Source organism: Saccopteryx bilineata, chromosome 3 (genome assembly GCF_036850765.1).
Source record: "Saccopteryx bilineata isolate mSacBil1 chromosome 3, mSacBil1_pri_phased_curated, whole genome shotgun sequence".
Lineage (NCBI taxonomy): Eukaryota > Metazoa > Chordata > Mammalia > Chiroptera > Emballonuridae > Saccopteryx > Saccopteryx bilineata.
This window is the reverse complement of record NC_089492.1, coordinates 164,566,438-164,582,107: the sequence shown is the minus strand read 5'-3', so window position 1 is coordinate 164,582,107 and position 15,670 is coordinate 164,566,438. Positions and strand designations below refer to the sequence as shown.

General features: G+C 44.8%; 1 protein-coding gene across 6 annotated transcripts in view; it reads left to right on the top strand.

Annotated features, from left to right (window-relative positions):
• Positions 1-15,060, top strand: part of WDR3 (WD repeat domain 3) — a 32,767-nt gene extending 17,707 nt beyond the window's left edge. For 4 of the 6 annotated variants that reach the window (XM_066268154.1, XM_066268157.1, XM_066268158.1 and 1 more), the window contains 14 exons: positions 1,055-1,156; positions 3,887-4,111; positions 5,360-5,416; positions 6,814-6,914; positions 7,127-7,238; positions 7,377-7,511; positions 7,959-8,006; positions 8,435-8,500; positions 8,949-9,041; positions 9,517-9,564; positions 10,554-10,597; positions 11,450-11,578; positions 13,590-13,683; positions 13,966-15,060. In XM_066268154.1, coding sequence (XP_066124251.1) covers positions 1,055-1,156; positions 3,887-4,111; positions 5,360-5,416; positions 6,814-6,914; positions 7,127-7,238; positions 7,377-7,511; positions 7,959-8,006; positions 8,435-8,500; positions 8,949-9,041; positions 9,517-9,564; positions 10,554-10,597; positions 11,450-11,578; positions 13,590-13,683; positions 13,966-14,121 — 1,410 coding nt within the window. In that variant the 3' untranslated portion in view covers positions 14,122-15,060. Of the gene's footprint in view, positions 1-1,054; positions 1,157-3,753; positions 3,840-3,886; positions 4,112-5,359; positions 5,417-6,813; positions 6,915-7,126; positions 7,239-7,376; positions 7,512-7,958; positions 8,007-8,434; positions 8,501-8,948; positions 9,042-9,516; positions 9,565-10,553; positions 10,598-11,449; positions 11,579-13,589; positions 13,684-13,965 lie in introns of all 6 variants that reach the window. The other 2 variants (XM_066268159.1, XM_066268160.1) reach the window with 2 other exon arrangements.
• The last annotated feature ends 610 nt before the right edge of the window (positions 15,061-15,670 follow it).

The following is a 15,670-nucleotide window of genomic DNA, read 5'->3' as shown; positions in this document are numbered from 1 at the left end:
CTGCCCATCTGGGGCTTTGCTCTTTTGCAACCAGGGCCATTCTAGTGCCTGAGGCAGAGGCCACAGAGCCATCTTCAGCGCCCGGGCCAACTTTGCTCCAATGGAGCCTTGGCTGCGGGAGGGGAAGAGAGAGACAGAGAGGAAGGAGAGGGAGAAGGGTGGAGAAGCAGATGAGCGCTTCTCCTGTGTGCCCTGGCCAGGAATCAAACCCGGGACTCCTGCACGCCAGGCCGACGCTCTACCACTGAGCCAATTGGCCAGGGCCGTTTTCCTCTTTTTTTTTTTTTTCCTCATTTTTTATTCATTCTTCCCCAACAATTGTTAATCTCCTATTTGCTGTTGGGAGACTATTTTGCAAATTGCGTTGAAGACCGAAATACAATCCCTAGCCTAGCCTCTGAGCCGTGTAGTTAATGTACATACACCATCTCGTTTAATCCCCACAACGCTGTAGAAAGGTTGGTTTTTACAGGTAGGCCATCCGCTGTGTGCTCTGTGCCGGCACCGTGACCGTGGCCTGCACTGAGTTCTGAACAGCATTGTGGCCGATTGCTTTCTAAGCTGCTGCGTGGCCCTCCCTAGCACTGAGGCAAGTTGCCCTTTCTCATGGTCAGTGATGGTAGAGGAGGAAACCAGATCTAGATGGAGAGTGATTGGTTAAGCTCATTACCGTGGAGGAGAGTACCCTTAAAGGACCGATTGACCTTGGGAGCTTTCTAGGTTTGCCATTTGCTGTTATGTTTGTCCTGTTTTCCTGGGGGCATGCTATTCCCTTTTGACGTTGGGGAACCAGTGAAAATGCCCGGAGTCCAGTACTCCAGGGCTGTACGATTCCATAGTTGACAGCATAGCAGCTTTGGCGGGGTCCACTTGGCTTATCAGGAGGGGGTTCTCAGCGTTCATTCAGATGTGCAGTTCAGAGCATGGACTGTGGAATCTGTTTCCTGAGCAGTTGGCCGCATGGCTGCTGCTGGTTGTGAATTTCTCAGGTGTGTGGACACGACCAGGGGGCACGGGGGGCCCCTGGGGCCATGCTCACTCTGTGTCTCCGCAGACGGGGAAGCTGCAGCTGTGTGACTTGGCCTCGGGAACGCTGCTGGAGATGGTGGATGCTCACGACGGAGCTGTGTGGTCCGTGTCCCTCTCTCCAGATCAGGTAACTAAGCCAGATTTTAGGTATAGACTCCAGGACTCTGGGCTCTGGCTGCATCTCCCATGTCTTCTGTCGGTGTTACTGCTGCCTCACAGTTTTATCTCAGATCGGCCTCTTTACAGAAAGCTGCATTTTGTCTAATCTTCAGATTTTTTATATGAGATTGTATCACGTGCTACATAATGTGACCAGCTCTCATTGTGAGATGAGTCCTTGTTCAGCTGCTTCTGATTGTCAGCTACATGACCGACTCCTTACCTTCCTGATTTCTGCCAGTGGTTGGTGACACTCCTTAAAAGGAACTATGTCCTTGGGCCGCACAGTGCCGAGGACAGATTGGACTCTTGGCTCCCCTTTAGTCCACTCACCTGTGACTCTGTATGTCTAGTGATTTTAGAGAATGTGTCATTCACAGTGTGCTGCCCTTCAGACGAGTCACTGGAGACTGTCCACTCCCTCCAGTGACAGTGCAGTGGCTCAGGACATTTTGAGATTTTTATGTGAAAATCCCTTGAGATTGTGATCTGTACATTTGAATATTGTCAATGGTGACAAACCTTCATTCATTGAAGTGGACGTGATTTGGGGGGAAAAATGAGCTCTGGAATTTAGAGTGGGTAATGCCATTGGGGTCAGAACAGAACAGCATTTAAAATTTAAATAGTAATATCATCTTACCATTTGTACAGTGGTCTCTCTTTTATAAGATTTTCACATCCATTACATCTTTTATTGTTTTTTGTTTGTGGGGGTTATTTTTGTTTGTTTTTAAGTGAGAGGAGGGGAGGTAGAGAGACAGACTCCTGCATGTACCCTGACCAGAATCCACCCAGTGACCCCTGTCTAGGGCCGATGCTCTGCCCATCTGGGGCCTGTGCTCGAACCAACCTGTTTTTTGCACCTGAGGCTGAGGCTGAGGCTCAACAGAGCCACCCTCAGTGCCAGGGCCAGTGCACTTGAATCAGTTGAGCCATGACTGTGGAATAGGGAGAGAGAAAAAGAGAGAGAGAAGGGAGGAGGAAAAACTGATGGTCACTTTTCCTCTGTGCCTTGACCAGAAATGGAACAGAACCTGGGACTTCTGCACGTCAGAGAGATGCTCTATCCCCTGAGCCACCAGCCAAGGCCTTATTGTTCCTTTTGCAGTGACTTTGTAAACCAGGTAGTCTTTATCCCTACAGCCGCAGTGAGGATCAGTGTCCAGTTGTTTCCTGTGTATAAACAAATCTCCGAATGGCAGACCAGGCGCCTGAGGTTTAGTTTCCGCCCCTGTGTTCTAGCTCAGTGGCTTCAGCCTCTTTCATCTCACGGCACACAAACTGATGACTAAAATTCCACAGCACATCGGTTGAAAATCGCTCTTCTAGACACTTTACACCAGGGGTCTCAAACTCGCGGCCCGCTGAACAATTTTGTGCAGCCCGCAGACTAATCCACGAAGTTCAAAATATTTTGGATAAAATTAAGTAAACCTGGGGCCTACTTGTATTTTTCATTTCTCTAGCATCCTAGCTAGATATTAGCTTAGTTAACAGCAGTTGTGATGCGAACTACAGTTTCTGGTCGTTTTGTGACACTGAGTAAACTGCATGTACGATTGTGCTTGTTGTACTGATTTTTTTTTTGTTTTCAACTGCAGTGAGAAAAGTATTACGTAACAGTTGCCTTTTGTAGACCTAGTGCGGCCCGCCAAACGCCTGTGATCTTGCTCTGCGGCCCACATGCTGAGTTGAGTTTGAGACCCCTGCTTTACACTAACACCACAATGTGATGAGACTAATTTTCTTTTTTTTTTGTTAAATTTTATTTATTTATTTTTTACAGAGCCAGTGAGTCAGAGAGAGGGATAGACAGGGACAGACAGACAGGAACGGAGAGAGATGAGAAGCATCAATCATTAGTTTTTTGTTGTGCGTTGTGACACCTTAGTTGTTCATTGATTGCTTTCCCATATGTGCCTTGACCACGGGCCTTTAGCAGACCAAGTAACCCCTTGTTGGAGCCAGAGACCTTGGGTTCAAGCTGGTGGGCTTTTGCTCAAACCAGATGAGCCCGCGCTCAAGCTGGCAACCTCAGGGTCTCGAACCTGGGTCCTCTGCATCCCAGTCTGACCCTCTATCCACTGCGCCACCACCTGGTCAGGCGAGACTAATTTTCTTGATGTTAGAAAACAGTTTTGAACATATTTTAAGTAGGGAAAAGTTTATACTCTTCTGAGGTAAATAGTTGAACAAACTTAGATTATCCAGTCTCTGTATTTGTCAGACTACTTTACTACTTAGCAAATTGTTAGACTGCTGCCTTCTTAGGTGGAGCAAACCTCCCCCGCCCCTGTGTTCACTGAGTCTTTCTTCCTGACGCTGAACAAAAGTGTGAGTAAAACTTCCCACTTGTCATCTGTCTGCATCAGTGTCCCCTAGGAGTTCTCAAATGGGGTCTGAGCAGTGGCCCCAAGAGAGAATGAGAGGGTCAGAGAGTCCATGTCTTCTTTCATTTTACCCCCTGCCAGGAAATGCAAATGGTCTTTTATACTATCTTTGTGTGTCTTAACCAAGTTTCTGTAATAAGTACTTTTAAGTGAAATGCCGTTTGGTTTTCAGCGTGGTTTTGTGACTGGCGGTGCAGATAAAGCTGTCAAGTTCTGGGATTTTGAGTTGGTGAAAGATGAAAATAGTCCCCAGAAGAGGCGAGTAGATGTTTTTTATTTGTGTCTGTTTCCTGGGGTGAAAACAGGAGCCCCTGTGCAGACTGCTGAGCTTCAGAGTGTCTGGGGTCTGTCGGCCCTGCAGACACTCACATGTCCTGGGTGCTCTGTGGTGCAGACTGTCCGTGACGCAGACCCGAGCCCTGCAGCTGGAGGAGGACGTTCTTTGTGTCAGGTACTCTCCCGATCAGAAGCTGGTGGCTGTGTCTTTGCTGGACTGCACAGTGAAAATTTTCTATGTCGACACCTTAAAGGTATGATGGTTGTGCCTGGGAAACTTTTCTTCCTTTCCGACTGACCCTGGGCTGGGCCCTGCCTGCCTGGCAGGAGTGCATTTCTAAAAAGTTGTATGTGAATCAAAACTTTGTAGGTGCTCTAGGAAAGCTGGAGTTTTAGCAGAATCCTCAGATTTATAACTTTTTTTAAGATTTTATTAATTTCAGAAAGAGGAGAGGGGTGGGGAGAGGGAAGAATCAATTTGTTGCTTGAGTATGCCTTGACCAGGCAAGCCCGGGGTTTGGAACCAGCAACCTCAGCATTCCAGGTCAGCACTCTGTCCACTGTGCCACCACAGGTCAGCCTTGTTTATAAGTTTGGGGTTTTTTTTGTATTTTTCTGAAGCTAGAAACGGGGAGAGACAGACAGACTCCCGCATGCGCCCAACCGGGATCCACCCGGCACGCCCACCAGGGGGCAATGCTCTGCCCCTCAGGGGCATCGCTCTGCCACGACCAGAGCTACTCTAGCGCCTGGGGCAGAGGCCAAGGAGCCATCCCCAGCGCCTGGGCCATCTTTGCTCCAGTGGAGCCTTGGCTGTGGGAGGGGAAGAGAGAGACCGAGAGGAAGGAGAGGGGGAGGGTTGGAGAAGCAGATGGGCACTTCTCCTGTGTGCCCTGGCCGGGAATCGAACCTGAGACCTCTACACGCCAGGCCGACGCTCTACCACTGAGCCAACCGGCCAGGGCCGCCTTGTTTATAACTTTTGATTAGAGCAAGTTATATATCATATGTTCAGAGAACCTGTAGATGGAAAAGTCTGTTGTAGCCAGTAGTTTTAAGAGCATCGCTAGGTGTCACGATTCCACATTTGGCTATACACCAGGGACATTGGGTTGCTTTAAAAATATAGATTACTAGGCCACACCCCCCAAAGGGTTGATGGGACTGGATTGGACCTGAGAGTAGTGGAAAGTCAGTGGTTGGGGGCCTTTCAGCTGCGAGATCAGAGACCGTCTCTGCTGTGTCGGGGCCAAGGCATGGGCCCTGCAGTGTCCCTAACTCTGCTCTGCTGCCGGGTCCTTGGCCAGGGCGGGCAGGGTCTGTGTGCCGGGCGTGAACACCGCTGTCCTCAGTGCTTTGTCGTCTTTGAAAATAAAGACAAACCCACACAGAACAGTGTCAGCATTGTCCTTTAACTTAGGGTTTAGATTCATATGTGATAAATTGTGCCTGCATTTTATAGACAAACACGGGTTATTTATATTCTTTTGTTTAATGTATAGTTTTTTCTCTCACTGTATGGACACAAACTGCCTGTTATATGCATGGACATCTCTTACGTAAGTAAAATTTAAATAGTAACTCAGTAACAAGTTATTTTTCTAAAGGATTTTCATTTTTTTGTTTTCCTTTTTATTAAATTATTGGTATGACTGGTTAAGAGAATTATAGAGGTTTCAGGTGCACAGTTCCACAACACATCTTCTGTGTACTGATGTGCTAGTACACTGTATTGTGTGTCCACCATCCCCCCACGTCACATCGCCCCATTTATCCCCCATGCCCTCCTCCTTTTCCCAACACCTCTCCCCTGGCAGTCACCACACTACTGTCCATGTCCACAAGATTATTCTTTTTTTGCTCAACCCCTCCATCTCTTTCACCCCTCCCCCCAACAGCTGTCAGCCTGCTCTGTCTGTGAGTCTGTCTCTGTTTTGCTTGTTAGTTCATTTTGGTCATTAGATTCCACATAGAAGCATTTTTTTTTTAGTTCTTGACTTTGTGTCTTCATTTTAGAGTATTTTTTAATTCTATTGTACATCTTTCTCCCTCAAAATCAAAATAATACATTACCATCCTACTTTTCATGTATATGTTGCTTTAATGCTTTCAGAATATTTTCAAAATATCTGAATAAATCCTCATAACTAGCTTCCTGTTATAGATTCCTCAAACAGTATTTTGTCTAAAATGCTATAAAATAGAGCACCCTAAAACATAAACAACTTTAAAAAGGTAACCCTCTTTTGCTTTGATGGGGGGTGAGGAAGGTGGACCTAAGCTTTGTATTTGGATATCTACTCTATTTTGCACAATGTATCTTTTAGTGTCTTAACCAGAATCACATCTCTGCCGTGTCTGGTTATGATGAGGGCAGTATATACTCAGAAACGACGTCTAGTGTGTACAAAAGACACTGGCCCTGTGTTCTGTCTGTGTGTGGTCAGTGCATTCACAGAACAAGTTGTTAAAAGTATTTCCAATTTTCTTGTATTCACAAGCACTTGAACTAGACATTGAAACAGGGATGAGAAGAGAAGTAGTGATAGGGAACATCAGATAAGAGGCTAGAGCCAACATTCTGGTAGATTCTTTCCCAGCCTCGCTCTGCCCTTTTTCCCTCTTCCTCTCCTCTCCCTCCAAATCCTATGACAGATTGGAGATTCTTTTCCTAATTAACAAAGTAAATAACTTCCATCAGGGCATAGCCCTGGCCTGGATCTGTGCAGAAACATTGCAGCCCTACACGTCTTGGTTTCACTTAATAAGCTTTCAAGTAGATCTGTAGATAAAAGCAAAGAAGTAGGTGCTCTTGGTAGAGAAACGCATTTACTTTTTGGGCACTGATTTTAATGTTTTGAACAGAAATGGGTTAAATGTCCTGGTTAGCTTTTCTTTGTCTAATTTTAGGGTTTTGTATAATCCAGGAAAGTGACGTGTTACCTGTTCCTCATAGGATGGAGCCCTGATAGCAACTGGCTCTGCCGACAGGAACGTGAAGATCTGGGGTCTGGACTTTGGGGACTGCCACAAGTCTCTCTTTGCACATGATGACAGGTGGGTGCAGTCTTTTCAAAGACTTCCCTTTCAGTCACCTGTGCTGTCTCCCCGGAGATGTGACCGTCATTTAGTGTTCTTGGCCATATGTTTAAAATTCTAAAATACAAATAGGGCATTCTAGAACCAGCTAGTCAAAAGCTACTTCTGTGTATAAGACTTTTACATAATGTAGAATAGGATGATGTTTGAGTACTTTTCTCGCTTTTCAGTGTGATGTACCTGCAGTTTGTCCCCAAGACTCACCTCTTCTTCACTTCTGGGAAGGACTGTAAGATTAAGCAGTGGGACGCAGACAGGTTTGAGCACGTACAGACGCTGGAGGTAACTTCTGCCCACTTTGTGTGCTCCGTGCTGGAGAACTACTTCAAAGATTAAGTGTTGGTATCCTCTCATGTAAGCAGGGGCAGTGTATGAGTAACACTCTTACTCAGGGTTTGGGTTTCTTTCCTCTCTCTCCAGGGGCACCACCAGGAAATCTGGTGCTTGGCAGTAAGCCCCAGTGGAGACTATGTCGTGTCATCATCCCATGACAAATCTCTGAGACTTTGGGAGAGAACAAGGGAGCCTCTTATTCTCGAGGAGGAGAGGGAGATGGTAAGGACTCTAGGTCTGGTAACAAATACTGCCTGACCTGTGGTGGTGTAGTAGATAGAGTGTCAACCTGGAACGCTGAGGTCGCTGGTTTGAAACCCAGCCCTTGTCTTGTCAAGACACATGAGAAGTAACTGCATACTACAAACTGACTCTCTCTCCTCTCTCTTAAAAAAATAAAATAAAGTAACACATCTTTACAAGTACACAGTGCGTGCCTAGCACGCTGTCCCACCCAAAGTTTTCTGTATGCTGCAGTCACACCTAGTTGGTGCAAGTCAAGGACCTGCGTGCGATGTTTCCAAGCCTGCTGTCACTCTCAGCAGCCAGGCAGAGACAGATGCCACAGGGGATTGTATTTTGAAAGAAGCCACTTCTCTCTGTCTCATTCTCACTTCGCTTCACATAGAGACTGTTTTTTCTTTCAAATCCATTTCTGTCTTTTGGCAGCAACGGGAAGCAGAATATGAGGAGAGTGTGGCCAAAGGCCAGCCAGCAGTAAGTAAAGTGCTTGGGGTTCCCCTGTAATTATTTTACTGGAATTTACTAATTTTAAGAATTTCTGATGGAATTAGAATTGGGCTCGATGCCAAAGTCATCAGCAGCTGATAGAGGGAAGAATCTGAGTAGTCCTTTGTATTCTACTGTACTCTGGCTTTTTTTCTTTTTAAGGCGACTTCAGGGAATTACTGCAGAACTAAAATAAAAATCAGGAAAAAATGAGAAATTGGGCATGATTTTTAAACATTTTTAAAGGAGGATATGTTTACGATAATAGATGTAAAATACTTAACATAATGTCTGACCCTTACTAAGTTCTCAGTTAATGATAGAAGGATAATGCCTGTCCTTCTATGAATATAAAAGTGTATTAGCTCTTTAATGCTTGTCAACAACATTATCCAAGGATCCCTTGTTTCTGGCAGGTTCCAGGGGAGACTCAAAGTGAAAATTACTTTACTGGAAAGAAAACTATTGAAACAGTCAAGGCGGTAAGTTGATTTCTTTTTCATAGGACCTTTATCAATCCGGGAGTCCTTTTGTGGCAAAATGCTGATTGAATTTATAGATGGAGATCAAAAGCTGTTTCCCTTCTTTCTAAGCAAGGACAGGGTGGTGCGGAACCTGTTTGGTTCGGCTGTGGTTTCTAGAAAGGAAAGCTCCCTCTCCTGGAAGGAGCACCTCTCAGACATTCCCGGAGCTGCTGCTCTCTCAGGGGTCTCACTCACTGTCCCCTCACTGCGGAACACTGCCTCTCCTCCCTGCATAGTAGGGAAGAAAGATGGAAAACCCAAGGTGTTGTAATGCACTTCGGCACTGTTGGTGTATCTTTATTAAACTGGGTGAAGCTGTTTGGTGATTTCCCATCACCTTCCAGGTACGGTGATCAGGGATGAAGGAGTGTGTTGTGATGACCTCTGTCCTTCGTCATCTCTGCAGGCTGAGAGGATCATGGAGGCTGTGGAGCTATACCGAGAAGAAACTGCAAGAATGAAAGAACACAAAGCCATTTGTAAAGCTGCAGGGAAAGAGGTTGACAGCCACTAAGTTATGCTCTGGGAGACAGGGTCAAATAGAGATGGTCCCAGAGGAGAAAACCAGCATTTCAAGACATAACTGGCTCAGATCAGGAAATGAGAGCAATGTGGCAGAACTTTCTCATTCAGTCATTAGGAAGAAGGAATGGAGGAAGTGTGGGAGAAGGAAGCTTGGTCCAATGAAAACGGAGGAAGGACAGTGTAGATGGAGGTGGTTACTGTCCTGAGCAGATTCTTGTGCCCCCACTGGGGTTCGGGAGGCCAGGGAGCCAGGTCAGATTTCTAGAGGGAACCTGCTGCTCAGGCTTACTCGGAAGTACTATTGAAACTAAAGGCCTGATTGCTATTTACATTCTTTTGGTTTGGGGTCAGTTTCCTCTTTCAAAAATGTAAATACTATCATCACCCTCCCTGTGACAAACACTATCAGTCTCATTTCTTATTGACTGGATTTAATCATTTCTTCATAGGTTCCTCTTCCCACCAACCCCATCCTGATGGCTTACGGCAATATCTCTGTGAGTAGACCACAGTTTCCCCTTGGTCAGTCAGGTTACCTCAGGGCTGAGAGAGGAGGTAGTACTTTGTCGTTTAAAGTCCTTCGTGAAGGGTGGCATCCTCGAGTACTTTGAATTTGAAAAGGACCATTTTAGTGTAACTTCCAAGTCATCGTTTTCTTGCACTGGACTGGCTTTCTTCCTGGTGCTTATCCCTGATTAGTGTCCCGATCCCTCTGAAGATTCTGTTCATCTAAATCAGTCTTAGTCAACCTGGTCCCTACCGCCCACTAGGGGGCGCTCCAGCTTTCATGGTGGGCGGTAGCAGAGCAACCAAAGTATAAATAAAAAGATAGATTTAACTATAGTAAGTTGTTTTATAAAGATTTATCCCGCCAAACTTAGCGAAAATCCGACATAAAGTACTTGGTAAGTAATTATTATTATATGCTTTAACTTGCTGTAACTCTGCTTTATAAACTTTATAAAGTAAAGTGACTCCCCTACTTTATAAATCACCATTACTGTGGAACCGGTGGGTGGTTAGAAAATTTTACTACTGACAAACAAAAGTGGGCAGTAGGTGTAAAAAGGTTGACTACCCCTGCTCTAGATGAAAGTTGAAGGTTTGGGGGGAAGAGTTGAGAGTTGAGAGGAATCAGTCAGATCAAGGAACGAGAGAGGGCAGTGGGCAGTGGGTGCCGTCAGCAGTCTCCAGTTCCTTAGTGCTTTGCTTGCATGTCTCCCTTGTCACAGTAACCACGTGAGTCAGCTGTCTTCATCTGACAGACAGGAAGCAGGCCTCCCTTACAGGTAGAGGGTGACGTAGCTGGTCAGGGGCTGAGCTGGAGTGTGAGCCCAGAGCTGAGTGACGCCAGGTTCATGCATATCCTGCTGTTTTCTGTTAGAACACTGTCATGAGGGGGGGGTCTGGTGTTTAGGAGATGGGATTAGGGAGTTCAGGAGAGACCCGTCAGGACAGTCAGTAACACTGTGTCCTTCCTCTATAGCCTTCCGCTTATGTGTTCGAGATTTTTAAAGGGATCAAGTCAAGGTTAGTCTCAGTAGTTATTACCATTTGTCAGCTAACATTTATTGAGTACATATCTAAACATGCGATAAATAGAAATTATAAGTGATGGTTATCATCCCTATAGGTTTAACTAGGTCAAAATTTTTATGGAAAATAATTCATTATAATGTTCTTTTTGAAGTAGAGCTACACGTAATAAACAGGACCTATCTGAATAATGATGAGACTTCACTAGAGAAGTGTAAAATGACATTTAGATTCACAGAGGTGCAGTGCGTTCCTAGATGGGAAGATTGTGTGTTTTAAGGATTTAGTTTTTCTTAAACTAATTTACAGGTTTGTGATCCCAATTAAATCTTCTTGGAGTTGATGAAATGATAATAGAGCTAGTTCAAGGAAAGTAAAACAAGCCAAAACCAGAGCAGCTATTCTATATTTAAACAAACAAACCCCCTATACATTAGCAAAATTAAAATATATAGTACTGTACAGGTTTGTTGTCAGAATCAGTTGATCATCTACACAGACACAGCAGCCCTGAAACTGACTCTATCATATACTGTACAAGGGTTCAATAAATGGTAAGAGAAGCATCATATAAAGATGGAATGTTCAACAAAAGGCTTTGGAGAAATTATCAGGAAAACAAAGTTAGATTCTTCTACCATGTCATGCGCCAGTGCATGCAATAGATTAAAATGTTCAATACAAAAACAAAGCGTTGACAGGCGAGAACCATCTGAAAAGGGATGACTATTGACTTTAACTCTGAAGATCTGTTGAAGAGGAAAAGCAGTAGGAGGGAACAGCAGAGGAAGGGTCCCATGCTGACGGTTCAGGTGTGACGTCTGCGTGTCCGTGTTTCCTCTTCAGCGAGCTGGAGGAGTCTCTGCTCGTGCTGCCATTCTCCTTTGTGCCAGACGTCCTCAGCCTCCTGGAGGAGTTCATCCAGCTGGGCTCGGATGTTGAACTGCTGTGTAGGGGCCTCTTCTTTCTCCTCAGGTAACGTCCTTTTCCCCAGCAGCCGTGTCTGCTCAGCAGGACTGCTGCTTAGAACCTTCACTGAAGCTGTCAGGACTTTGGGAGAAAAATCTGATGTTTTGGTTTCAGGGACTGTTAAAAGAGTTTCACTGCAGCCTGACATAAATTATAGCTTATCCTTCGGAATTGGCCTTGCCCTTAAAGCAAGAGTAGCGCTGGCCCAGCCCTTTAATAAGCAGCCACGTGTTGCCCGAGGCACCAGGCTTTAGCAAGCACAGGTCTCTGGCTGTGGTTGGGCAGGGGAGCTCTGGTTCTAGTCAGTTTGCCAAAAGCTCCAGTACTGAGTGGCCACTTTGCCTCCTTTGTTTTTTTTCCTTTATTTTTTTATTTTTCTGAAATGAGAAGCAGGGAGACAGACAGACTCCCGCATGCACCCAATCGGAATCCACCCGGCATGCCCACCAGGGGGCAATGCTCTGCCCATTTGGGGCATTGCTCTGCTGTAATCAGAGCCATTCTAGCACCTGAGGCAGAGGCCATGGAGCCATCCCCAGGGCCCGGGCCATCTTTTGCTCCAATGGAGCCTCAGCTGCGGGAGAGGAAGAGAGAGACAGAGAGGAAGGAGAGGGGGAGGGGTGGAGAAGCAGATGGGTGCTTCTCCTGTGTGCCCTGGTCAGGAATTGAGCCCAGTGCATCTACACGCTGGCTGACGCTCTACCACTAAGCCAACCGGCTAGGGCCTGTTTTTTCCTTCTTAATGGTTTAGTTTAAGTTAATGTTTTTGTTTTGTCCCCCTACCAGCTTTTTCAAGAACAGTGGATTTCTTTTCCAGTTTTCTATAGGTATGAATACAAAAGGACAGACAGAAAGAACTAGATTGGAATGTTCATTAGATTCTATTTTTAGGCATGAAAATTCATGTTCAGCCTGGCCTGTGGTGGCGCAGTGGATAAAGCGTCGACTTGGAAATGCTGAGGTCGCCGGTTCGAAACCCTGGGCTTGCCTGGTCAAGGCACATATGGGAGTTGATGCTTCCAGCTCCTCTCCCCTTCTCTCTCTCCCTCTCTGTCTCTCTCTCCTCTCTAAAAATGAATAAATAAAGTAAAAAAAAAAAAAAATTTAAAAAAAAAAAGACGGATTGTGCAATAGTCTGAAAAAAAAAAAAAAAAAAAAGAAAATTCATGTTCATATGTAATTGAGAATATATACTGCCCACAAAATTTTGGAGATATTTCAAAATGAATTTGAAGCTGTAAAATATCCCCTAGTTTTGTGAGCAGTATTGACCAAGGCTTAAGAATAGATTCTTGCCTCCCACTCTCTGCCCCTCAGTTAGAAGCTGTTATAACAGAAAACAGAAATAGGGACAAATTGAACATTACTTAAAATGCTGTTATGAGGACAAAATAAAAACTAGTCAGTTATTTTATACCAATTAGTTAAAACAAACAAGTATGTTTAGTGAAGTTGGTGAATTGAACTGTTTTAATGATTCTTAACCCTCCACTTCTTTTAGTCTACCTGGATATTAGAAGAAGAACAATATATTATTCTATTGCCATATTTAGAATTTGGGGCAAGTTGTGAGAACATAAATTCCTATTCAACAGTAGTACTATTAATTTTTACTGGTATGGCAAATATGCTGTTGAATCAGGGTTACTTCTAACAGAAACACCATGAATCCTTCTGGCCTATCAGAGGGCGTGGATGGCTCTACCTCACGGGCAGGTAGGGCAGGGCACAGTTGAGAGATGGTGGGCATAGAAGTAAAGGAGCCTGAGGCCGTCAAGGGCATCTTGCTGCTCTGTGTCAGAGTTTGAACATGTTGATAAGGTCTAGGATATTTTTTAAGTTATAATCAGATAAAATTGAATAGCAGGGAAGAAATTTCTTTAGCTTTTTTTGTTAGAAGCATGTCCATACTCCCATGATATCATAAATTTTTTTTTGCTTTGATACTGTCTATTTGCTATTTATAGAACCAACCCCTACCCCTCTTCATAACGTGGGTGTTTTGTTTTTCTATTAGGATTCACTTTGGGCAGATCACTAGCAACCAAATGCTTGTGCCATTGATTGAAAAATTAAAGGAAACAACCATTTCAAAAGTCAGACAAGTCCGGGTGAGTATGTTTGTATAGATAGAACAGCGAGGGGAAAATCCTAGTGTGTGTGTGACTTAGAAGTGGCATAGTGTGCTGTGCCTTCTTGGGTGGCGTGGACTAGACGTCATCTGCATTTGAGATCAGGTTGTCCTTGGAGCTGGTAGGAATAGGGAAACAAGACCTGAGGCTGGGGTGGGGGGTGAGTAACAGCACCTGCAGTGATGGTCCTGACTCACAGATGCTGCGATATCAGAGGTGAGAGCAAGTTTGTTTAATCTTTCTTTCTTATATTCCTCCCAGGATGTTATTGGCTTCAATATGGCAGGTCTTGAGTTTCTCAAGAGGGAATGTGAGGCAAAGAGTGAAGTTATGTTTTTTGCTGATGCTACCAGCCATCTGGAAGAGAAGAAAAGGAAGAGGAGAAAGAGAGAGAAGTTGATTTTAACACTGACTTAGAACTGAAATGTGGTGCCTTTTTCTACTTTTTCTTTTTTTTTTTTTTTTTTTTTTTTACAGAGAGAGAGAGTCAGAGAGACGGATAGACAGGGACAGACATGAAAAGCATCAATCATCATTTTTTGTTGCAACACCTTAGTTGTTCATTGATTGCTTTCTCATATGTGACTTGACCGAGGGTCTACAGCAGACCGAGTGACCCCTTGCTCAAGCCAGTGACCTTGGGTCCAAGCTGGTGAGCTTTTGCTCAAACCAGATGAGCCCGCGTTCAAGCTGGCGACCTTGGGGTCTCGAACCTGGGTCTTCCGCATTCCAGTCCGACGCTCTATCCACTGCACCACCGCCTGGTCAGGCCTCTACTTTTTCTTTTAAGGGACTTCTAAACTAAGCAGCAGTAGAGCCCATATCAACTTAAAAGTAACCAAATAACAATTTCCTGTGCTGCCAAACATCTCAGGATGTGGTCCCAGCTTTGCCTGAGGCAGTTCCAACATGGGCCTGTGGGCTCCATTTCTTGGATTTGACCCAGAATTAGTTTAAAATCTTTTCTGTGCCCTGGAAGGCTGAGCCTTTTAGGAATTATTCCTGTTATATTGTAGCAGGGAGCGAAGATTTTTTTTTTAACTAGGTCTTCATTTCACTAGACTTGAAAGGAATATTTCAAAAGTTGATCTGATTTTTCTGTGGCTGATTTGCTGGTTGATTTGTTGGTCTGTGCTCTCCTCCTGAGAACTCAGACACACTGTAGAATGTCCTCCTTCCATAAATGCAGTCGTGGACTTGGAGAGCTGACCAGGACCATAGAATTATCTAGAGCAGCCTCCTTATACCTAACCTCTTGCAAGTTTTTATATTTATATATAAAAATATCCTACTTGCTGATTGTTTCTACTTCTCTCAATAGAAAAGTTGTTTCTAAATAAAGTGAAGTTGAGCTGAGACTCCCTGCTGTTTATACTTCTCTCAATAGAAAAGTTGTTTCTAAATAAAGTGAAGTTGAGCTGAGACTCCCTGCTGGGCGTCTGGGTGACTGATGCACTGTATACATAGAGTGTGTACATGGGAGGGCCATGGGGAGTTGGGAATGTTTTAGGAAAAGAAATGGACTTATACAATACTTTGGGCCTGGGCCTTTCTTTATGGGAAGTTTTAAAATTCCTCCTTGAACCTCCTTGTTACAGTTCTGTTTGGGTTTTCTGCATCTTCTTGAGTCAGTGTCAGTAGTTTGTGTCTCTCTGTGAATCTGTCCATTGCACCCAAGCCGCTGGTGAAAAAAATGCTACCATTTTCTGGCCAGTCTCAGAGTTGCGTCCTTGTTGCTTGCATTCTGTCCCAAACCACAAGTCTATGAGGCTCCTAAGCGCAGCAGCCACCGCAGCGAGGTGAGAGATGCAGTGGTTTATTTGTGAGACAGAATAAGGGTAAAGAGAAGTTGGCATCGAGTTCCTAAAGCTGAACGGTGAGCAGACAAGACGACGGGGCGTGGTGGCGTCTGGAAGCTTTCTGTCTGAAAGCTTTAGACAGCTGTTCCTGCTCCAGGCAGAGGAGT